This window comes from Salmo salar, chromosome 05 (genome assembly GCF_965601325.2).
Source record: "Salmo salar chromosome 05, fSalSal1, whole genome shotgun sequence".
Lineage (NCBI taxonomy): Eukaryota > Metazoa > Chordata > Actinopteri > Salmoniformes > Salmonidae > Salmo > Salmo salar.
The window spans coordinates 75,423,023-75,448,413 of NC_138295.1; the positions used below are offsets into that span (position 1 = coordinate 75,423,023).

Consider the following 25,391-nt stretch of genomic DNA (forward strand, 5'->3'; position numbering starts at 1 on the left):
CACACACACACACACACACACACACACACACACACACACACACACACACACACACACACACACACACACACACACACACACACACACACACACACACACACACACACACACACACACACACACACACACACTTGAGATACTGTTTATTCGAAGATGACTTTCAAATAGATCTCACACACAGATAGTTTGAGTCTGGTAACTAAAAGAGACAACAGTTGAACTGTTCCTCTTTGTATTTTAGGTGCTTTATTTTTGTGTGTTATTTAGCAGACAGTCTTATCCAGAGCAGCAAGTGTACTTGTCCCCAGTGGGAATCAAACCCACAACCATGGTGTTGCAAATGCCATGCTCTACCAACTGAGCTCACAGAACATTTTGTAAAGGTTAAAGTTTTTAAAGTTTTAAAGCAGGTTTTGCTTAGTTTTTTTTTATATCAGTAGTCTCTTATTATATTATGTGACTAAAGACTGAATTTTATATTCAATATCACATCTCTTTTAAGCATTTTAAATGACTTTTCCACCGTTTGTATTTCTGCAGTATTTTAGTGTAATCGTAGCCTGTGCTGACATATAAAGGGCTCAGTGTGTTTCAGCGGTGGTGGTCTTTACTTGTAACAGGTGTTTGTTTCTGTGAATAAACATGTCAAACTAGTTCTCTGTGCTGTGTTTGTATCTGACAGACCCAAGTCAAAATCTAACGGGAGTTAAAAATACAGTTGTATGTACAATGAAATGTACTCATGATTAACCACATTTGGAAGAAAACCATTTAATTGAATGAGTAATGGCTCATATAGACTATAGCACATGAGTTTTCACAAATAATCTCTTGTACTGCACACTGAGATAGCCTACCAGTAGTTTAACTCTACACATTTCATGCACTTGAAATGTTGGTACAATGCTGTATTAATAAGGACACAGGACACCACAGTGTTAGCTTCAGGAAGTTATTTAGTAAGATAAAACCAGATACAGTGTACAGAACATCACTGGTACTGCATTACATCATTCTACACCTTTTAGTGATGGCAGAGGAAGAGACAACACACTTTAGAAATATGGTACAAATCTGAATTCATATATTTAGTGTTAGCTTCAGGAGTGTCTTTACTAAGATAAGTACTGTAGTACAGCATGCTACAAACACCATCAAACCTGTACTTGTCTATTGTGTACATCTGTGTAAATCACTCATAATTAATGGCTATAAAATCAAGGCATGCTACAATCAAATATAATACTTTTAGAGATTATTTACACGGTTACAAATGTATGGATTACAAAACTTCCCCACAGATTCAGGTGTAATTTTCTTTCATTCACATGACAGGACATAGACCTCAGAGTAACGTAATGAATACAACAATAAAGAATGGAAAAGTGTTGTATATCCTTCAGGCTCTGACAGGTCTGTGGGCCTGAGGCCGCTCTCTTGGGCTGTAGCAGGGCATCTCTGACAAACTGGAGCGGTATCAGCCTAGGACAGAGAGGGAGCTCTTCTCTGTGCCAGCGGGGAGAAGATAAGAGAGGAAACTGAACTGTGATATATTGGATAACAATGTTGGATAACTTTTTTGGGAGCTGTGAGAAAAGCCATCTTTCTTATACCTGCCATATGATGCATCACTAGTGTCACATGATTTCTGAATGTAATCAGATGAATTGAGGAGATGACATGAATTGATGTTGCAACGTTTTTAAAACATTTCAAATGTTCACAGATCCCTTGAGGACTACTGTGTTTTTCCAGGTTACAGGACACTAGTATGGAGTCCACAGCAACCCAGAGCCCTGGGTAGAGGGGCTCAGTGAATCTGTTATTTAAAGTCCACAGCAACCCAGAGCCCTGGGTAGAGGGGCTCAGTGAATCTGTTATTTAAAGTCCACAGCAACCCAGAGCCCTGGGTAGAGGGGCTCAGTGAATCTGTTATTTAAAGTCCACAGCAACCCAGAGCCCTGGGTAGAGGGGCTCAGTGAATCTGTTATTTAAAGTCCACAGGTGGGTAAATATACCAGAGGACACTCCAAACAGCCTACCTGACCGCTCGGAGGTGTCCGCATGGTCCTAAACCACACCATTGCCTAGTTTATCACATTCCAGTCCCCCCCTCCCCAGTGACAGTTGCGCCCCTGGTGATTCCTATAATTTCTGTCCCATGCCACTCTACCTCCCAGTAACAACACCCAATAAGAAAAACCTGTGGACTACACAAAACCTTTAGCCAGCGTTGAAATCTGTCTGGGTGAACAGGATTAGGGTTGAATGGCTGGAGCCCGGTTACCGAGATTTACTGCCACAAAACCACTCCCCTTTCCCGGGATAAATAACTGTGAGAAACCAGTAAATTATAATAAATTATTTATATGAACAGCATTGCGTGAAATCGAACTGTTAAATTATATGCAATGTCTAAATCGGTCTTCTCTATAGCGTCTGTTTGATGAATCAACACTCAAGTTGGGAACAGACATCCTATCTCAGAATGGAGCGCTGTTCACAATGCATGTAGAACTATCATTTCATCATGGCAGCGTTTTGTCTTGTGACAGGTAGGCCTACATTTGTTGCAGCATAGCCTATGCTACAGTAATATAAAGAGCGAATGCCCGTCTAATACACCCATCTCCATCTGGCTTTCAGGGGTCACCTTGTTTTTTCATTGGAAAGATTATACTTTTTTTCAATTGCAGCTGCAGTTTTAAAACAGCCAATCACTCAAATATCATTTCATTATATCAGTGCACGCGCAAGCACTCTCTCGCAGTCTTGTTCTCTCTCTCTATCAACTCCATTCAAATTACATCCAAAATAGATCATCTTGTTCTAGATTGAGATATATATATATATCCTACCTCTTTCAGGTAATACATTCAATGCAGTAATAGCCTTATATTTAGCTAAATAATGGGTTATGCATAGTAAGAGTCTAATTTACAGTACAGCCCATGTCTCTTGCGCAATACACACACACCTGTGCTCCGCTGGCCTCTCCTTAAAAAACGTTCCTTAGCTCTTCCAATCCCATGCAGGAAAAACTAGACTAGAATACCTTGCTGGGCATTATATGTTTATGATTGCTAAATACAGCAGCCAATAGAACTCACGGGTAGTTTGAAAGAAGAGCAAATGGGCGCGATAGCGGTAGGCTATATCAGTTATTTATTCAGTCATTACCATTTAATCTTCGTGAAGAGAAGTGAAAGCATTCTGCATCTAATTCTAGTCCTATATTATTCAAGGATGTCATTAGAATGATGAAGATAAGGACAACGAAAAGTATTTAATTGAACTGTTGAAAGCGAGGAAGGAATGAAGCAACAATAGAGAAAGAGTTGGTAGACTAATAACATTAGGGGAAATGTTATGAAAGGTATATATGCGTCAGCCTACTAATTATACAAATAGGCCCTATTATATTTCAACATTTAAATCTAATTCTCTAGCCTATACTTGTAACTTTGTAGGCAGCATTTGCTGCACACAAATCGCATGTTCTCTTCTGCTTTATCGTGGTTTGAACAATGTGCGTAATTCCAGTCCATATAATACAGTATAATACAGTACAGTAATACAGTTCACACTAGTTTCATTTATTTACCTAAGAGAGCATATAGCTAGCTACGTCTATGGGCTTTTATGTTTGTCTGTCGTGCGTAATGTGCAGTAGCCTATATCATACATGTATTGGATAACAGCAACACTAATCTGGATATGGTTGCTCCTCTGTCTACACAAAACCTGTGGCCAGCGTTGAAATCTGTCTGGGGGATCAGGATACGGGTTCTCCTCTGTCTACACAAAACCTGTGGCCAGCGTTGAAATCCGTCTGGGTGATCAGGATACGGGTTCTCCTCTGTCTCCCGTCTCGGTTCTGTTCCCCTCAGACGGAGAGGCGTCTGTGGGCTGTGTTTGGGTCCAGTGTCAGCTCATAGGCATCTGATGGGGGAGACAGACTAATTACATTACAAATAATCATATGTTTTTTGTGTAATTTTGACAAATTTGTTTTATTGATAGTGATCATGAGATCCAATTTACTATTTATTAATGAAATAACCGACAAGGGAGTTCACAGAATACCTCCTAAATGTGATCTCTCTTAACTCACTGTGTGTGTGTTTTTGTGATGATCAGGTCTATAGAACAAACATAATTACACATTTACATTTCTTCAGGCCAGATTTTAACCAGTGCTCTGCATTATTGTTCACACTGTAAGAGAACGAGATTCACAGGACACAAACAGCATGTGTGTGAAGTTCAGTGTGGAAAATACACACCTTAACAGGAGGGCTATGCTGTTCTAGAACTGTCAGGAGCAATCAATGATTTGTACACGTACCTTATTTAACTAAAATACCAATTTTACATCCACACATTGTATTCTACCTGAGTTTTACATTACAGTCTGGATGCTCCAGTGCAGCAGAGAGAATCATCACTCCTGAGTCTCCTATGTGACTGTAGTCCAGATTCAGCTCTCAGGTGTGAGGGGTTTGACCTCGGAGCCGAGGTCAAGGAAGCACAGCCTTCCTCTGTGATTCCACATAATAACAAACTGCAGGAAGAGAACATTCAATGAAGTATTTGGCCTCACCTAGTGGCATAGTTGCACCCCATGTCAAATATGATCACCGGTATTCAGTTGACAAATTATTTCAAAGGTATTAAGCCATTATGACAATTAATTCACATACAAACATACAATGTTTATTCAAAAAAAGTGTTATGTCACATAATACTTTACACTCCAATTGTACCCACGTAAGAACTTCCAGTTTACATTGTGGACTCCTCAGTCCAGCAGAGAGCAGCTTCTCTCCTGAATCCTGCAGATCATTATCATTCAGGTTCAGCGTTCTCAGTTGAGAGGAGCTGAGAGAAGAGGCCAGTGCTTCACAGCATTTTTCTGTCAGGTTGCAACCCATCAGTCTGAATAAGAAATGAAGACAAACACATGGCTTTAATTTGAGTTTTTACAGTATCAAACCATTAGGGCTCCCGAGTGGTGAGGCGGTTTAAGGCACTGCATCTCAGTGCAAGAGGTGTCACTACAGTCCCTGGTTCAAATCCAGACTGAATCACATCCTGCTGTGATTGGGAGTCCCATAGGGTGGTACACAATTGGTCCGGGTTTGCTGGGGTAGGCCGTCATTGTAAATAAAATGAGCTACACAAGCTTCTGATTACAAACAATATGCCATTACAGTAATATAGAGTCTACATAGGTGTGTCAGTGTCACAAACTACAGTAATTGTGTCTCTGTTTCGATCTCCAAGAAAATGTATGACAAAAATAATGCTGAAGACTTAAAACTGATAGGTGGAAAGAAATCAACCATGGAGTAATGAAACTGGTAAAAACTTTACTTCAACAGATAATTCAAATCAAATCAAAATCTAATTTTATGTTAATAAATGCGAGTGTAGCGAAATGCTTGTGCTTCTAGTTCCGACCATGCGGTAATATCTAACAAGTAATCTAACAATTTCACAACAACTACCTTATACACACAAGTGTAAAGAAATGAATAAGAATATGTACATATAAATATATGGATGAGCGATGGCTGAACGGCATAGGCAAGATGCAGTAGATGGTATAGAGTACGTATATACATATGAGATGAGTAATGTAGGGTATGTAAACATTATATAAAGTGGCATTGTTTAAAGTGGCTAGTGATACATTCAAAACTAGTATGGAGATATGAAATAAGACATTTTAACAATGTGAGATTGCTTCTCTTACAGTACATAAATAATTTTTTATAAATACATTTGAGGTTTCACAGTACTTACAGCACTTCTCTGGAGGCTTTGACCACTGTCAGCAACCTCAGCAGACCCTCCTCTGAACCAGAGTATTTTCTCAGGTCGAAAATAACCAGCATCTCTTCTGAGGTCAGCAACACAAAGACCAGAGCTGACCACTCTGCAGGTGAACGTTTGGCCTTAGAGAGAATTCCCGATCCCAGGTGCCTTTACCACTAGAGAATGGTCATTCAGCTCATTCAGACAGTAGAACAGGCTGATGCACTTCTCTGGAGAGGGATTCTCCTTGATGTTTTCTACTGTTTCCTTATGGCTCTGTGAGCTGCTTCTTGTCTGTGTTGGTAGACCTCTTAACAGAGTCTGATTGGACTCCAGAGAGAGGCTGAGAAGGAAGCTGAGGAAGAGGTCCAGGCGTCCATTCTCACTCTTCAGAGCCTTATCTACTGCACTCTTATGGAGCAGGGTTGCAGAGAATTCTTTGGACATCAGAGGGTCATTGGGCGTGGTTTCCTGCTCTGCCATCAGATTTACATTGTTGTTGTTGAACATGAGAAAGACACAGAGCAGTCAGAAACTCCTGGATGCTCAGAGGCACAAAGCAATACACCTTTCTCTGGTACAGCCCACACTCCTCTCTGAAGATCTGTGCACACATTCTGAAGTACACTGACGCTTCTCCAACATCGATGCCATACTCTCTCAGGTCTTCCTCTTAGAAGATCAGGTTGCCCTTTTCCAGCTGTTGAAAGGTTAGCTTCAACCAATGCCAGAAGTATCTTTTCATTTAATGGTGGTTCCATCTCTTGTTCTATAGCATACTTCAGATTCATCTGTGTGGTCTGAAACGTCAGGACGTGTGTGCACATTTGAGTCAGTGTTTTGGGCATCTTCCCACTCTCTGCTTCAACTAAAAGATTCTTCAGAACAGAGGATGAAATCCAACAGCATACTGGAATGTGGCACATGATGTAGAGGGTTCTTGATGACTTCATGTGTGTGAGGATTCTTCTGGCCTGGTTTGGATCAGTCATTCTCTTGATGAAGTACTCATCCTTCCGTGAGTCATTGAACCCTCGCACCTCTGTTACCTGGTCAACACACTCTGGAGGAATGTGATTGGCTGGTGCAGGTGGGAGGTCATCCAGATGCGAGCAAAAGGGAAGCAGATTTCCCTGGATGAGGTTTGTAAGACAGCACATCCACTGAGGTTGGCTTTGTGACATCACACCAGGTCTTGCTCTCAGTGTGGCCTAATCTACTTATTAGCATATGAACAAGTTAAAGTGACTCCCTTATAAATATGTGAATCCTGCTGTCATTCTTTTTTCATGGAGACAAACTTTAATAGTCAATTGGAAGTATTTCCACACCCTGGTTAGCAGTTGTGGAGAAGAATCTGGGTCAAATATATGCTTTGAAAACTTTGGGGAAGCAGCTTCAAGGGTGGAAATATTTCTAGACCATTCAAATAAAGTGGAAATCTCTGATGACATCCAACAACTCTTTTCAAACTGCAGAATACACAGATGAAGCTTCCTACAACTCTTGATTTCTAATATGCTGGTATTTCTCAGTGAATGAGAGAGTATAGGAATTCTCTCAACTCTGTGTCGACATAAAATCAATATTAAAATAGATAGCGCTTACTTTTTTCCAGTGTGTCTGCAAGCTCTTTCTGGTTAATACTCTTCAGGACATGAATTGTGATCTTCAGAGCCCCCTTGCTGGCTTTGCTCTCCTGCTCCTGATCTTCAGCATCCATCACTTCCTCATCCTCCCCCTGACCCTGGGTAATCTGGACACAGAATTATTCTATACTTCTTCAGATGAGACTTTAGATATGAGAGGGACTTGTCTTCAAACAACTGAGGAAGATAAAGTTCAAATCAGAGGAGAGCATTTGAATTGTTGTTGAATTTCAATAAATAATATGTGACTATAAAACCCACCTTGGCTATGGATGCCTGGTCTGTTTGATGACTGTTAGTCTCAGACTCTGATCCCTCCTGTTGGAATGTACAAACAAAACACAAGGTTACAGACACTACAGGTAACTATACGTAACCGATGTGAAATGGCTAGTTAGTTAGCGCTAATAGCGTTTCAATCGGTGACGTCACTCGCTCTGAGACCTGAAGTCAGGTCTCAGAGCTTTTGTGGCGCGATGGGTAACGATGCTTCGTGGGTGTCAGTTGTTGATGTGTGCAAGGGTCCCTGGTTCGAGGCCAGGTTGGGGTGAAGAGAGGGACGGAACCTACACTGTTACATTGATGCTGTTGACCCGGATCATTGGTTGCTGCGGAAAAGGAGTAGGTCAAAAGGGGGGTGAGTGTAACCGATGTGAAATGGCTAGTTAGTTGGTGGTGGTGCGCGCTAATAGCGTTTCAATCAGTGACGTCACTCGCTCTGAGACCTGAAGTGGTTGTTCCCCTTGCGTTGCAAGGGCCGTGGCTTTTGTGGCGCGATGGGTAACGATGCTTCGTGGGTGTCAGTTGTTGATGTGTGCAAGGGTCCCTGGTTCGAGCCCAGGTTGGGGCGAAGAGAGGGATGGAACCTACACTGTTACATTGCTTGCATCACATTTTCATACTGGGCACAAAATACAAAATCTGTAGCATGAAGACAACAGTGTTAGCAGTGGGCTTATGTGACCATTACATCGGTGTATGCTAGCTAACACACTTATCTACAGCAATCATATGCCAAAGCACATCCCAGAAAGCCCCTCAATCCCTAACAGGTACCATATACCCACACATGTATAAATCAGTAACGTACAGCAAACTTGTACACATTGTAAAATATAAAATATAAAACAGTATTCAGAACGTGACCTACACCTTGCATCACATTTTCATACTGGGAAGACCTGACGTTTGCGATCACCCCCTATCTGCAAGCGGGGCCAATCACAACACACCTTATTGTCATCAGTTGAACCAACCAATAAGAATGCTTGAACATTAAGTACACATTTCTTTAGAGGCAAGTGGAAACATAACCAACCCAGTTACATTCTCCCCTGCTGAATTACACTTGCACACTATAAAGAAACAAAATGAGGTATGCAATACCTTGCAATACATATGTCACCAAATATTCCAGTGCAAAGACTATTCTCCAAAGAGAATTAGGGAAATTCAAAGACCCCGTAGGAAAACATGCCTGTTACATGTTCAGTACACTCAGTGACAATAAGAACCTCAGACAGAAAAACCTTGGCCTACTTGACCTCTGACCCATGACCTCCATGGCGTCTCTTGAACGAGAAAAAAAAATGGGCTACAGACTTGGATTCTAATCCTACACCCACACAGGTATTCTAATGAATTCTGTATGAAAAACCCTCTGTGTCTGCATAGTCTCTATGAGTCTCACTGGGCGTTTCTTAACCCGATCAGCCCCTGACCTGACAGGCCTAACAGAGTTATTACGTTTAACCTGTTCACCTACAACCACCACTGGTGGGTCACTTTCCACAGTCGGTGGATAGTCAAGGTCAAGGGTTCTGTGACTGTTGCTGGAGCTTGTGCTACCAGCAGCATCTTCAGAATGCCTTTCTTCTTCAGAGGGTTCGGATATTTCTTCTCCAAAGGTTAGCTCTGACACGCTTGTGCCACCAGCGGCACCCTCAGAATGTGGTGAGTTCTGAGGGTCCCTCGCCAGTGGCCCATCTTCCAGCACACCTGGGGTTTCTTTTTCAGAGTGCTCCGGCTGTGCTTCCCCCGAGGTCTGTTCTGATACCCACACACTAGTCCTCTCACCAATGTCCATTTCTGGTATATCGTTCACGGATGAGTCCTCCATCTCCTCACTCGGATCCTCACGGTCTCCCGTATTAGGTGTCTCCAAGGCAGTGTCAGGTAGAGGCAAGAAGTTTACAGGCATTATCAGATTACGGTGGACCGTTTTCTCCTGGCCAGTCAACATGTTCTGTATCTTGAAGATGTGGATGTCGCTATTCTTCTCCGTAACAATATAGAGGTTGTTCTCCCAATGATCCGCCAGCTTCCTCTTTCCACGTTCACCCTTATTCGCCAGCAGCACCCGATCACCGACCTCCACCGGAGCTCCTCTGATCTTCCTGTTGTAGAGACCTGCATGCCTCTTCAGCTGTTTGGTTGCCGACACCTGTACCGTCTCCATGGCCTCCCTCAGGTCTCTCGTCAGGGACTTTATGTACTCGTCACAGTCTACAACCTCTGAGTCTTGCAGCACAGTACCAAACATCATGTCGACAGGCAAACGTGGGGTTCTCCCAAACATCAGCTGGAAAGGGGCGTAGCCCGTGGTTTCATGGACCGTACAGTTGTAGGCGAAGGTCAACGACTTCAGCTTCTGGGGCCACCTGTGCTTCGCTCTTGTAGATAAAGCCCTGATCATGTTTCCCAGCGTTCTATTGAACCTTTCGACTCCCCCGTTCCCCATCGGATGGTAGGGAGTTGTGTGCGACTTCTGGACTCCTGCAGCACTCAACAACTCAGCAATCAATTTACTTTCAAAGTTGGCCCCTTGGTCAGAGTGGATACGACGAGGAAAACCATACACACAGAAGATGTTGTTCCATAGCTGAAGGGCCACTGCTTTAGCTGATTGGTTCGGACACAAGAAGGCATGGGCCATCTTAGTAAAATGGTCAGTGATGACCAGGACATCCAAGGAATTGTTGTTGGAGTCTTCAGCAGACCATAAGTCCACGCACACCAACTCGAGGGGCTCAGTCGTGATGATGTTCTCCAGTGGAGCTCTGGCCTCTGGCTCGGGGGCCTTACTGAACACACACCTCTTGCAGGTCTTGACATACTCTCTGACATCCGACTCCAGACCATGCCAGAAGAACCTCTGTCTCGTCAAGTACAACGTCCGCTGTTGCCCCTGATGACCGGCTTCATCGTGGACACCCTTCAAAACTGTCGCCCTCATTGAGGTGGGTACTACATACTGGTACGTCTTCTTCTTTGACAGCAAACTTTTGGTAACGCGATACAGTACACCCATTTTCAGAGTGAGCTTCTCCCAGGTCTTCAGAATCCGCAGAGCCTCGAGTGGTTCATGGCCACGTTCCCTCCTAGAAGGTCTACGGCCCCTGTCCACGTAGAAGACAACTCTGGCGAGAGCGTCATCCTGGCACTGCTTTGATATTAGGTCATCACGGGTTAGCACTCTCACATCTGACATCTCAGATGGCACCAGTGACTGAGTGAGCTGTGGCAGTAGCAGCGCACAGTTCTGTAGACCAGCCTCCCCTTGTGACCTCAGGACTGCTGACACCGCTTCCTTTGACAGAGGACCAGGAGAAGGATAGGAGGTAGTTTGGCAGTCCATGACAATTTCACAGGCATCTGCCTCAATTGACGGTGAGCAGCTTTCGAGGTCGAATGGGTGGTTCGACCAGCGGAACACATTTTGCACCTTCTCAGCACGTACTCCCGCAGCTTCTTCCAGCAAGGCCTTGTATGGAACCCTTGTGATGCGGTGGAGAGCGCTCGGCTGCACAAATGGCTGTCTACTGAGTGCATCAGCAATGACATTTTTGGGACCGGGAATGTACTTGATGTCAAACTCGAATGGAGCAAGTTTAGCAACCCATCTCTGTTCACAGGCGTCCAATTTGGGCTTGGACAGGATGTACGTTAATGGGTTGTTGTCTGTCCATACAGTAAAAGGCTTGCCCCTTAGCCAATGACTAAACTTCTCACAGATGGCCCACCGTAAAGCAAAAAACTCTAACCTATGGGCAGGATACTTTGACTGTGCATAAGTAAGTGATTTGCTAGCGAATGCTACCGGTCTGGCTGCAGACCCATCCTCTGGCACCTGGGAGAGGACAGCACCTAATCCATTACTAGATGCGTCTACAGACAGCAAGAAAGGTCTACTAAAATCAGAGTGGGTTAGCATGACCTGATCGAGGAGAGCTTGTTTCAACTGACTAAAGGCCTGTTTGCACTCACCAGTCCAGTCTGCTGCTGTGAGTTTCCTATGTATTCCTCTTTTCCTCTTGCCTTTCCCGTGGCGTGGTGCCTTCGTCCCCATTGTCAGCCCATGCAGCGGCTTAGCGATGGTGGAGCACCCCTCAATGAACTGCTGGTAATAGACTATCATTCCGAGAAAGGAAAGAATCTTCCCCTGGGAGGGCACGTCCGTGTTATCCTCCATGAGATCCTTCTCTGTCATCCCTGCAATAGCCTTCACTTTTTCTGGGTCTGTGGCCACACCTCCTTCACTGATGTCATGCCCCAAGAACCGCACTGACCTCTTCATGAAATGGCATTTCTTTGGAGACAATTTCAGATTATGGGCTTTGAGACGCTCAAAAACTGACTCCAAGCGTTGCAATCCAAGTTCTTCAGTCGGGGCAAAAACCAGCACATCGTCCAGGTAGCATAGGAGGCTAGAAAAATGTTGATCCCCAAAAATGCTCAACATCATCCTCATGAATGTAGCTGGGCTGTTGCATAGTCCTTGTGGAAGACGGTTATATTCATATAACCCAAAAGGAGAAGTGAAGGCTGTAAACTTCTTGTCGTCTTCATGCACCTCCACATTGTAGTAGCCGGAGGTCAAATCCATTGTAGAGAAGAAAGCATTGCCACCCAGGGCCGCCAGAGCATCAGCTTGGTGAGGTAGAGGCTGGGCATCCTTTATGGTGCGAGCATTGAGCCATCGGAAGTCTGTACACAGTCTCAGATCACCAGACTTCTTCCAGACCAGCACGAGTGGGGAGGCATACTCACTGCTGGATTTCCTGATTATCTCTCGCTCTTCCATCTCATCCAAGGCCTGCCTGAGCTTGTCATAATGGTTAGGGGAGAGCCTACGGTAAGGTAGCCTAAAAGGCTTAGTGTCACTGAGTCTGATGCGATGGACACACACCTCTTTATATCACTCACATAGGTGAACACACTCGTTTCTCTACTCACAACAGTACCCTTTGCTATGGACACCATTAAAGGTACACTATGTTGTCATTTGAGTCTTTGTAATAAAACAACGTATAGCTTCAAACTATGTTAACAGCAATCATATTGATCTCATCTGTTAGTCCCATCCATAGCTCCTTCTGCAAATTTGAGAAGTGGTTACATTTCTGAAACAGCCAACACCCCCACCACCTGGTTTGCTGTAAACATGAGGGAATGGGCAGTTGGTTTTAAAGATAACCCCATATAGACACACCACAACAGTTTCCTGTTTACACTCTGTATCCTATTATTCATTAGATTAGACTAAAGAGGGCATCTATACTTCTAAAGTTCCTTTCACAAAGTCATACAGTAAAGCTTGTCCAAAATACCTTAATACAACCTGAGCCACTCACCTCTGTTCAGTAGGAAAGACTCCCTCACTGAAGTTTAATGGAATTACTATTGACTGGTCACTCTTCATGGACACACAGCTGGGAACAGGTGAGTCTGCTCTCTCCTGCTGGTCCCTGTTAAAATAATTACAGCTTACTAAATACCAGAGTTTACATTCTGTATTTGTATCCATGCTTTTTTACAATGACGACTATCATTCTCCGTGTTATAAGGTGAACATTCGGCATACACTTTTTACTTTTATATTGTGCCATTTACCTCACTTATCATTGCCATTCCATACTGAGATTAAACAAGGGAAATGGGACATTAAAAGGTCCACTGTGATATTTACAGCAATTCTTGTTCATTTAACTTAATGAAATATATCCACTGATTCTAGAAGAACATCATGTTTTAACACCTCATGAGTTTAGTTCAACTGTTTAGACCGTGTTGTTACAGCATTCAACAATGCATTTAATGTTAAAAAAAGAATGGAAACCGAAACCTGTGATTACTTTGGAATCATTGAACCAAAACCGAACCAACCTCAAAAATAACTAATCGCTAAACAACCAGAAGAGGAAGGCCTACATGAGAAAAAAACAATGAGTTAATAATTCTGGTACGGCGGCCAGGGCAATAGAGGTTGTAAGCTTACCATTTAGAAGAGATGCCATCGAGTCAATCGCATCCAAACTCCCTCACAAAGGAAGCTCAATCACCTCAAGAAACTCCACAGTGTCCACAGTCTTCCTAGCTGCTCTGTATTCATAACAGTGGGCATTTCTTGTTCTTAGTGTTTGTTTGGTCTTCCATAAAATCATGCTTTTCAAATGCTCTTTACAAGAGGCATGCTTCCCCAGTCCTTTAGTGATGTCACTGGCATGTTTCCATATTGAGTAGCCAGTTTGAGTGAAAGCTCTGTCCGAATTAGCATTTAAGTCACTCTCTAGTCTAGCATTCAAACCACTCTCTGTGATTGAACCAGGCGCTAACTACAAAAGACCTGCTTTTCCCCACTGAACATGCGGCTCGGGTAAGTGTCAAGACAAACAGGTGCTTGTTGTGGTGGTACCCTCGTGCTGCAGGTGCTAGGCCCAGGCTCTTTTTGATCAGCAGGTGGTGTGGGGGATGGGCGGGTGGTGTGGGGGATGGGCGGGTATTGTGGGGGGTGGGCGGGTGGTGTGGGGGATGGGCGGGTGTTGTGGGGGATGGGCGGGTGGTGTGGGGGATGGGCGGGTGGTGTGGGGGATGGGCGGGTGGTGTGGGGGATGGGCGGGTGGTGTGGGGGATGGGCGGGTATTGTGGGGGGTGGGCGGGTGGTGTGGGGGATGGGCGGGTGTTGTGGGGGATGGGCGGGTGGTGTGGGGGATGGGCGGGTGGTGTGGGGGATGGGCGGGTGGTGTGGGGGATGGGCGGGTATTGCTGCTCGGCTCCTCGTGGTCTGGCTAGCAGAATGCTTGGTGAGCTCGGCATCGCTCGAGGTTTGGTGGTCCTCAGTTTTTATTTTCTTGTTTTTTTTCTTAGCATAGCCATTAACTAGCTGTAATTATTAAGCGCTACCAAAACTTAACGAAGCTGGTTACTAACTAGCATAGAATCTGTAGCTAGCTGTCTGTAAAAGTGACTGTTTTCCCTCTGTGAGAAAAAAACGGTCAAAAACAAGGTAATGAAGGCGGTACCAGTGCCAAGTCAGAATGTATTTTTTGATTTAACTACTAAATATTACGTTATTATATCGCCCCTTCCGCCCCCTCCTCAGATTGTGAGATTGTGCACTACTGGCAGGCCTGGAAGCTCTACATTGGCAAAACCGGGCATGGTAATTAATAATAATTTGGGGTTGCTTATATTTATCTTGTTACACACAAGTGTTTATTGAAAATGTGTTTTTTTGCAAATCCCAACACCCCCTGAGACACCCGCAGGGAGTGGGGTCACGGCCAGTGTCGCCATTGTACAGCACCCCTGGAGCAATTAGAGTTAAGTAAAGTTACCTTGCTCAAGGGCACAGGAACAGATTTATATATTTCTTTTTATGGGGAAACAACTTGGGGGACACAAAGTCTATCTGGAGGGGCCATGCCCGACTTTGCCAACCCATAGCGCCGGCGCTGTTTGTCCACAAAGCATAACCCTGTCTTCACCAACAAATACATGGTAAGATTACTTAAAAAGGACACCACAAAGCAGTTATTAACAGAATATGCCCCTAAAAATAAAAAAAGATTTTAGAAAAGGATGAACTCAAAATGGATAATTTGATAATTCTAGCTAGTAAATAGTTCCTGAAATACTCAACATAATCAAGAAAGGTAGTGGACACCAGGGCCAGGTCCCCAGCAAGCCAAATTTGGCATGTGACATCTATCCAAATAGATGGCATCTATCCAAATTACAACTTTTTTATTTATTTTTTGGTTTAGAACATGTCACATAACTATACTATATAACTACCAACTGGTCTACCCCTGAAGACATCATGGAAAGTAAGTACTATTTTATACATCCTTTTCTGGTTACTAAAAAGACGTGAACAAAACCTGACCATGACGTCAAAAAATATATCATAATGACGTCATTGCAACCAGTTTGTCCGCTGGGTCAGTACCAGCAGACAGTCAGTGGGTTAGTGTTGCGGCCCTCCATGTACGGCCCGGGGCAGAGGCATAAGGAACACGGGGAGACGAAGCTGCACCATGAGGAGTGGAGGAGAACCATGCTGTCTGCATCATAGAAGGACACCCTCTCCCTGTCACAGTCTAGGCACAGCCCCACCCTACGAGGCCCGACCTGGGCCTCAGCCTGAGTACCTGGGTCACCACCAGCAGCCATCAGGGGCGTCTCCACACCATCATGGCTGAACAGCAGGCCCTTCTCAGGCTTCAGGTGCAACATTATCTCCCTCTCTGGAGACAGGACTGACTGTTTGCCGGAATCTTCCTTCACCTTCAGCCCCACCCCCCAGTCCAGCTTCCCCCCCACCTCCACTTCCCAGTAGTGCTGCCCTGTTTGGACGGTTTCTGTGGAGACGACGGTGGTGGTGGCGGCGTAGTCACGGTAGTACTTGAAGCCGAAGCCGCCCTTCCGGTCTGCGTGCCTGACACTGGCCCCACCCTCTGATACCTTTAAATAGGAATCATCACTGCTGCTAAGGGTGAGGCGCACAGGAACTGAAGGGAAGAGTTCAACAGACAGAGAGAAAGATGGAGTTAGAAACACACACTTTCCCCTGTTCTCTTCCTCACCTGGTTTCCCCAGTCAGTCCTCATTCTCACCTGGTTTCCCCAGTGAGTCCTCATTCTCACCTGGTTTCTTCAGTCAGTCCTCACTCTCACCTGGTTTCCCCAGTCAGTCCTCATTCTCACCTGGTTTCACCAGTCAGTCCTCATTCTCACCTGGTTTCCTCAGTCAGTCCTCATTCTCACCTGGTTTGACGACCTTTAGCATCTCCTTCCACATGCAGAAGGGCAGGTGAGTCTCGTAGAGGCCGAGATTGAGAGAGTCAGGGGTCACAGACAGACCTCTAACCCTTGACCTGTAACTGAGACAGACAGGGTTGAAACCACCACAAAAAGTTTACCATTATGGAGTTAGACTGTCTGGAACAAACATTTCCTATCACAGCAATACTTCATCATAGGGACACTGGTGGCCATATTGGTCTAAAAGACACGACACATCTCTCAGAAGGCAGGACAGGACATATACATACAGTACCAGTCAATAGTCTGGACACACCTACTCATTCCTGGGTTTTTCTTGACTTTTACTATTTTCTACATTATGGAATAATAGTGTAGACATGAACGAGGAAATAACACATATGGAATCATGTAGTAACCAAAAAAGTGTTAAACAAAACAAATCCAAATATATTTTATATTTGAGGTTCTTCAAAGTAGCCACCCTTTGCCTTGATGACAACTTTGCACACTCTTGGCATTCTCTCAACCAGCTTCATGAGAGAGTCACCTGGAATGCATTTCAATTAACAGGTGTGCCTTGTTAAAAGTGAATCAGTGGAATTTCTTTCTTTCTTAATGTGTTTGTGCCAATCAGTTGTGTTGTGACAAGGAAGGGGTGGTATACATAACATAGCCTTATTTGGTAAAAGACCAAGTCCATATTATGGCAAAAACAGCTCAAATAAGCAAAGAGAAATGACAGTCCATTATTACTTAGACATGAAGGTCAGTCAATGCGGAAACTTTCAGGAACTTGCAAAGTTTCTTCAAGTGCAGTCACAAAAACCATCAAGTGCTATGATGAAACTGGCTCTCATGAGGACCGCCACAGGAAAGGAAGACCCATTGTTATCTCTGCTGCAGAGGATAAGTTAATTAGAGTTAACTGCACCTCAAATTGCAGCCCAAGTAAATGCTTCACAGAGTTCAAGTAACAGACACATCTCAACATCAACTGTTCAGAGGAGACTGCGTGAATCAGGCCTTCATGGTCGATTTGCTGCAAAGAAACCACTACTAAAGGACACCAATAAGAGAAGAGACTTGTTTGGGCCAAGAAACATGAGCAATGGACATTAGACCGGTGGAAATCTGTCCTTTGGTCTGATGAGACCAAATTTAGATTTTTGGTTCCAACCGCTGTGTCTTTGTTGTGAAATGCAGAGTCGGTGAACAGATGATCTCCTCATGTATGGTTCCCACCGTGAAGCATGGAGGTGTGATGGTGTGGGTGGGCCTTGCTGGTGACACTGTCAGTGATTTATTTAGAATTCAAGGAAAACCTACCCAGCATGGCTACCACAGCATTCTGCAGCAATACGCCATCCCATCTGGTTTGCACTTAGTGGGACTATGATTTGTTTTTCAACAGAACAATGACTCAAAATATACTTCCAGCCTGTGTAAGGGCTATTTGACCGGGAAGGAGAGTGATGGTGTTGCATCAGATGACCTGGCCAACACAATCACTCGACCACAACCCAATTGAGATGGTTTGGGATGAGTTGGACTGCAGAGTGAAGGAAAAGCAGCCAACAAGGGCTCAGCATATGTGGGAACTCCTTGGAAAAGCATTCCTCATGAAGCTGGTTGAGAGAATGTCAAGAGTGTGCAAAAGCTGTCATCAAGGCAAAGGGTGGCTACTTTGAAGAATCTCAAATATAATATATATTTTGATTTATTTAACACTTTTTTGGTTACTACATGATTCCATTATGTGTTATTTCATAGCTATGATTTCTTCACTATTACTCTACAAAAATAGTAATAATAAAGAAAATAAAGAAAAATCTTTGAATGAGTAGGTGTGTCGTCTGTGATCTGAATGACCCACAGGGGGAAAAAAAGAAATAATACAAAGTTGGACACGAAAAAATACATTTAACACTCAGTCAGCCTGTACTGCTGCTGTCAACACACAAGACAGGCAGAGAGGAGGAGGAGGAGGAGGAGGAGAGGAAGGACAGATGTTTTGTTTAAAAACTTCTTAGGGATAAGTTTCAGGTTTGAAACTTCAAAAACGAATAAGAAATATCAGTTTTAGTAGAGGGACACAGTCTTGAAAATTCGTGTTTGCTCAGGCCATGAAGACATTACGCTCCTGCTAAAATCGGTTTCCTATTGAACATACTTCTTTCCGAAACAAATATTATAGTTTGATTACATTTTAGGGTATCTGAGGAGTAAATACAAATGTATTTTGACTTGTTGAAAAAGTTTAAGGGTAGATTTTCGGATTCCTTTCTCTGTATGTTGAACGAGTGGATTACTCAAATCGATGGCGCCAACTAAACTGACTTTTTGGGATATAAAGAAGGACTTTATCTAACAAAATGACACTACCTGTTATAGCTGGGACACATTGGATGACAAATCAGAGGAAGATTTTCAAAAAGTGAGTGAATATTTAATCGTTATTTGTGAACGTATGAAACCTGTGCCGGTGGAAAAGTATTTTGATGTGGGGTGCCGTCCTCAAACAATCGCATGGCATGTTTTCGCTGTAATAGCTGCTGTAAATCGGACAGTGCAGTTAGATTAACAAGAATTTAAGCTTTCAGCCGATATAAGACACTTATATGTACATAAATGTTTAAAATCCATAATATTTATGATTATTTATTTGAATTGCTCCAGTTTCATCGGACGTTGTGCCGCTAGCGGGACTCCTTGAACATAGACTGCTGACACCCTGTGGAAGCCATAGGAATTGCATCCAGGGAGCTAATTTTCAATATGACCTTTCTCCTGCAATTCTAAGAGGATGGTCTCTCTCTCAAAAACATTTTGGTTGTTTTTTCTTTGGACTTTCTCCTACCATATCTATTGTGTTATATTCTTCTACATTATTTTAATGTTTCTATAAACTTCAATGTGTTTTCTTTCCAATGGTACTAATTATATGCCTATCCTGGCTTCAGGGCCTAAGCTTACAGGCACGTCATTCAGGAAGTGGAGAAAAAAAGGGCCTAGCCCTAATTAACACTTTTTGGGTTACTACATGATTCCATATGTTATTACATAGTTTTCATGTCTACACTATTATTATATAATGTAGAAAATAGTAAAAATAAAGAAAAACCCTTGAATGAGTAGGTGTGTCCAAACTTTTGACTGGTACTGTATATTTGCTCATGTCATTGTATTCACGTGTGTATATTTAATGTTTTTGCACTTAGGTTTGGCTGTGTCCTTCATCTTCATCCCCTCAATAACAGGAAGGCCTCTTTCACTCCACCACTGTGAACACACATACACACACACACACACACACACACACACACACACACACACACACACACACACACACACACACACACACACACACACACACACACACACACACGTATCAAATGACTAATTATGAAAGGCAGACCACAAGACAACCAGTAACTAGACTCTGTGAGACTCCTCTCACCTCTAGAAAGTGGTCAGACTCAGGTATCTCCAGAGCAGACTGCAGAGTCACTTCCATCTCCCTCCCAATCATCAGCCTGTTCTCTATCACACAATCATTCTTCAACATGGCCGCCACAGTTGTCTTCTCTTCCCTCTCCTGCTCCTCCTTCAACTCCTCCTCCCTCCTCCTCAGGAACTGGTGCAGCTCCTCAAAGCAGGAAGAGATGTGAGCCGACAGGCTTTTAGACTTCTCCTGTGATGGGATGGAAATGTTTGACTGTATGACACACCACTTTCTTCAAGCTTTACTAAAGTCACATTCACAGATTAGTAAATTATTCAATACAATAAATACATACAATACAACTTTATTGTCCAGTAGTTACAGCCAACAGAAATGTGTCTACTGCTCCGTTCTCAACCCCCACAAGACAGCACACATCACACATACAGTTGAGACGAGCACAGGGTCAAGCTGCAGTGCAGCGCCATTGGATGGAGAGTATGTTGTGGCGTTAAGGGCCTTGCCCAAAGGCACAACGGTAAGGGAATGTCTTGAGAATGTGAACCCAGCAGCCCTCCAGTTGCCAGATCAATTCAGTTAGTTTTGGGCAAGATGAAATCTATTAGCGTGGTTGGGTTGATAATTGACATGTTCTATGCAGTGTTGCATGTTTTCTGGACTATGTGTAGGTGTGAGTGAGAGAGAAAGAGATGCCCTCACCTTGGTCTTGATGATCTCAGAGGCCTGCTGTTGGTTCAGTCCTTCTATTTCACGGTTCTCTTTCACCAGGAACCCCAGAGCTCCCCTCAGAATATTCTAACAACACAGAGACCAGGATTCAATCAAATGCCCCCCTACCAAGCAAGAATTTTTTTTAAATAAAAAATGTCATGTAATCTACTCATTTTGCAATGGGGCAGGGATACATTTTTGACGTTTTAAAGCTAATTTACTGCAATTCTACACATTTTACAGTGACTTATGCCATGTTAATGATATCTGAGTGAGAGTGACTAACAAAATCAATGGAGGCACCCTGGAGGTCAGGACCCCTGGGCATGTGCCCTGCGTGCCTGGTCGGTATTCTGCCGACTAACTGACCCTCATTAACTGGTCAACGAACGGTAAGAAAATGTCCAACCAGTAAAATGATGTGACCAACAGAAAATACTATCAGAGATATGTATATACATTTTTTATTTCACCTTTATTTAACCAGGTAGGCAAGTTGAGAACAAGTTCTCATTTACAACTGCGACCTGGCCAAGATAAAGCAAAGCAGTTCGACACATACAACAACACAGAGTTACACATGGAGTAAAACAAACATACAGTCAATAATACAGTAGAAAAATAAGTCTATATACAATGTGAGCAAATGAGGTGAGATAAGGGAGGTAAAGGCAAAAAGGCAAAATGATGAGATGCTTATGTTTCCGCCCTAACAATGGGAGTCGTCCCAAGGCGGGAAGGCAGGCGACAAGATTAGGCCCAAAATAAGCCCATAGAAACACATTGGACTTATTTTGTACAGATTTTGGCGAGAGTGAACCTCTCGCTTCGCCTCTTCCTCTCTGATACTATGCATGCATACAAGGGCCGGACATTTTTCATTAAGCGCTTAATGGAAACATGCAACAATAGCGAGCCTATCGTCTTACAGTCAAAAGGCTATAGCCCGGCCTCCCGAGGGGCGCAGTGGTCTAACATCCTGACCAGACCGGACACGTCGCCTGCGTGAGCGTTGCAAAATAAAGGTGCACATACTGTACATGTTATTCAATCATCGCACCCACACTGCTCACACGCATCAGCGAATGTCTGCGTGGACATGCGCTAAAATAGAACTTGGTTCTATTTGTGATGCTCAACACGCTGCAAGTCCTGCCTCTCCCATCTTCTCATTGGTTTTCAGGAGAATATACCCTCATGGGTGATTGAAAGATGAACTGAGGTTCACACTCCAGTCGGTTCTTGTAATGTACCTTACAGTTGGTTGCCAACCGCCAAATCAAGACCAAATAAGAAGAAGAAGTCTGAAGGAAGGAGGAGAGATGACTAGAAAATAATTTGGTTTACCGTTTTATCAGTGAATTAATTGTCAGAGTAGAGGACCTTGTGCATTTCAGGTAAAATAACAACCCAATGTTTATATCCCAGAACAAATGAGCTAGCAACAGCAAGCTAGCTAGCTAAATTGCCATAAATGTTTATTGCTTTTTGGCCTGTCCCCAAATTAATATAATTGGTTCAGAGTTTGTTTTGATATTTCAACCTGCGTGTCCTGATAGCGTCTGGTGTGGGGGGACAAAAATCAACATGTGCGATGGCGCACGCAGACGCACACGTGCGTGCGGTCTGGTCAGAATGTTAGGCACTGCATCGCAGTCTTGCGGCGTCACTACAGCCTGGGGTTCGATCCCAGGCTGTGTCACAACCGGCCATGACCTGGTGTCCAATAGGGCGGCGCACAATTGGCCCAGCGTTGTCCAGGTTAGGGGAGGGTTTGGCCAGGGGTGTTTTCCTTGGCTCATTGCGCTCTATCGACTCCTTGTGGCAGGCCGGGCACCTGCAAGCTGACAGCGGTCGTCAGTTGAATAGTGTTTCCTCTGACACATTGGTGAAGCTGGCTTTCGGGTTAAGCAAGTGGATGTTAAGAAGAGTTGCTTGGCGAGTCATGTTTCAGAGGACGCATGACTCGACCTTTGCCTCTCCCGAGCCCGTTGGGGAGTTGCAGCGATGAGACAAGATAGTAAAGATCGTATTTGGACCGCAATTGGATTTCATGAAATTGGGGAGAAATAGGGGGGTATAATGAAAAAAATGAAAAAAGTCTATAGCCTATTATTGAACATGCAATTCCTGTAATGAAGTAGCTAATTAAACGACATGCCTCATTATTTAATAAAATGTTTTAGGTTTCAAACTATTTTTTGGCCTCCCAAGTGGCGCAGTGGTTTAAGGCTGTGCCACTCGAGATTCTTGGTTCGAGTCCAAGCTCCGTTGCAGCCGGCCCAGCGTCGTCCAGGTTAAGGGAGGGTTTGGCCGGCAGGGATGTCCTTGTCCCATCGTGCACTAGCAACTCCTGTGGCGGGCCAGGCGCAATGCACTCTGACACGGTTGCCAGGTGTACAGTGTTTCCTCTGACACATTGGTGGGGCTAGCTTCTGGGTTAAGCGGGCATTGTGTCAAGAAGCGGCTCGGCTGGGTTGTGCTTCGGAGGACGCACTGCTCTCGATCTTTGCCTCTCCTGAGTCTGTACGGGAGTTGCAGCAATGGGACAAGACTGTAACTACCAATTGGGGAGAAGAAGGGATAAAAAAAGGTTTCAAACAATTTTACTGGCTTAAGCTCACATTGCAAAGTGGTGGATGATGCGCTGATAGTCAACGGTAGGCATGCTATAGCCTATGCATCCAAATGGTGAATGGGAGGCACGCTTTACGAGTTGAGATTGAGAAATAGAAATACCTACTTTTTAATGGTCGCCACAAGTTTTTAACACACGATTACATATAGAATTGTTATTTTTTGGGCTTACAAAAGCTGGTTTCACTCCAGTAGCCTACTGGCTTTTTGAGGAGCTACTCTCATGCTGTCTGACAGGTGGTAGGCTATTCCGCTCCTCAAACTAGGCTCTCTGTATGTGTGATAAATAAAATGCATGACGACTAACGAAAATACAAATGAGCCAATTTAATTCCACAAAATGATGCAAATGAACCTATAGACTGATAAGCTTGACTGGTCAAATGTATTTTCGGCAGCTTTAACGGTTAACCGTTAACATCCCTAGTTGGGGGTCCCCCTAGCGACCGGGGGCCCTAAGTGACTGTTTATGTCGCTTATGCCTTTTTATTTATCTCACATTCAGAGAGCCTGGTTTGAGGAGCGGAATAGTCTACAATGCACCACCTTTGACATCTGAAGATCATTTTCCGCTTGAGGCGACATCGGCAGCATTTATTGTGAATGTGTTCTCTGTGAACATCTGGGAAATTGACTTTAAAAAGTGCATTGTTGGTATGCAATGCCCTTGTCTACAACGCACATTTGATTGAATGCTGGCCAGAGAGCCAACAGAGCTCTCGAACAGATACATATGACAAAGCTCCTTGTGACCGAGAGAATGCATGGCATGTAGCCTACTTTGGCATGGGTTTAACAGCATTTACAGATTTAAAGATTATATTTAGGACAGAGGGCGAGAAAGAGAGCAAGATTGAAAGATAGAGATTAAGAAAGAGATTAAGAGAGAAATTAAGAGAGAGAAAGAGATTTTGCAAGATTTATCAAGTTACTTACTGTTGTATAGAACATTAAAACACAGATTGAGGAAATTAAACATATATAGACTTGGAAACCTACAGACAAGCAAAGTTATATAATAAACATCTCTTACCATTTAAGAGGTTCACACAGCAGTATAAGCACAATTATAAGGTTTAAAAAGAACTGTGCTGCCATAGATCTTTGCTGCCTCTTTCACAGGTGTGAACTTGTGTCCCCGGTGCTTTTCTCCATCTCTGCAGATCACACACACCAACCTCTGGTCTGTCTCACAGAACAACTTGAACTTCTCGTCATGCTCTGGACACACCAGCTCTGAGGCTATAGTGTGTCCCTGCGGTGCCTCTGGTTCCCTCGCTGCGAGGCCGCTCTCCTCCTCCTCTCGGGCCGCATCTGCCATATTGGTCAAGACACGGTGAGCCCGGAGATCCTTCTGGCTGAAAGGGCCGCGGCACTCTGGGCAGCGGCTCTGGCTCTTCGCTGAGCTCCGCAACAGGTGAGCGCTGATGCAGGGGCGGCAGAAGGTGTGGTTGCACGGTAGACTCACCGGGTCGGTGAAAACGCACAAACATACTGGGCACTGGAGCTGCTCGGACAGGACTGATGTCATATCTGTATTAAAGTTCTGGTACACCTTTACTATTATTTAAATGTTTTTCTGTCTTTGAAAACCTCACTGTCTTGATCCTGGGTGCTCAACAGGTGAAGAAAGACATTTAAGTTTCACTGTCAATTCCCTTTGTTCAGAGTTCATACGTCGCACAACACATTCTCTCGCACCCTGTAAAACTAGCTGGACTGGAAATGTTCATGTTGGGGCCATCTGTTTAGGCCTAACTAGTCTTAGATAAGAGGAACCCCTATGAAACCTGTTACCACTGCCAGGTTATTGGTTCATTCCTAGGCTACCTATCAACTTTTTAAAGCAACACAATACTGTAGTGTCCCTCCAGGCTATCCTCCTGGACAAGCTTATCCCATTGAGGCCCAAGATAAAGCCAGTCAGCATACTATACCAATCCATCCACTTACTAAAAAGGCTAAAGTAGGGTAGATCAGCATTAGACAGACTTCTATAAGCAATCTTTAAAGTAAAACGGAGTGATCTTGAACAGGTTTGACTCTCCCATGGTTTTAAACACC

The 25,391-nt window shown here is 43.9% G+C and overlaps 1 protein-coding gene across 1 annotated transcript; it reads right to left on the reverse strand.

Moving 5' to 3' along the window:
* Positions 1-938: 938 nt before the first annotated feature.
* Positions 939-25,032, reverse strand: LOC106605798 (nuclear factor 7, brain). The gene is made up of 12 exons (XM_082975569.1): positions 24,415-25,032; positions 20,679-20,774; positions 19,974-20,207; positions 19,731-19,795; positions 16,517-16,632; positions 13,747-16,261; positions 13,103-13,216; positions 7,731-7,787; positions 7,429-7,646; positions 4,771-4,938; positions 4,396-4,564; positions 939-3,942 (listed from the first exon to the last, which is right to left on the reverse strand). Exons 1-6 carry the CDS (start codon positions 24,856-24,858, stop codon positions 15,693-15,695), a joined length of 1,524 nt encoding a protein of 507 aa, XP_082831695.1. The 5' UTR covers positions 24,859-25,032; the 3' UTR covers positions 939-3,942; positions 4,396-4,564; positions 4,771-4,938; positions 7,429-7,646; positions 7,731-7,787; positions 13,103-13,216; positions 13,747-15,692.
* Between the last annotated feature and the right edge of the window lie 359 nt (positions 25,033-25,391).

Excerpts from the sequence above, each read along its gene's own strand:
- LOC106605798 (XM_082975569.1), bottom strand. The coding sequence starts at position 24,858 with ATGACATCAGTCCTGTCCGAGCAGCTCCAGTGCCCAGTATGTTTGTGC. Across the intron at positions 20,208-20,678 it reads CTGAGATCATCAAGACCAAG|GAGAAGTCTAAAAGCCTGTC; the intron begins GTGAGGGCATCT and ends ATCCCATCACAG. Across the intron at positions 16,262-16,516 it reads GCTAAAGGTCGTCAAACCAG|TTCCTGTGCGCCTCACCCTT; the intron begins GTGAGAATGAGG and ends TCTTCCCTTCAG.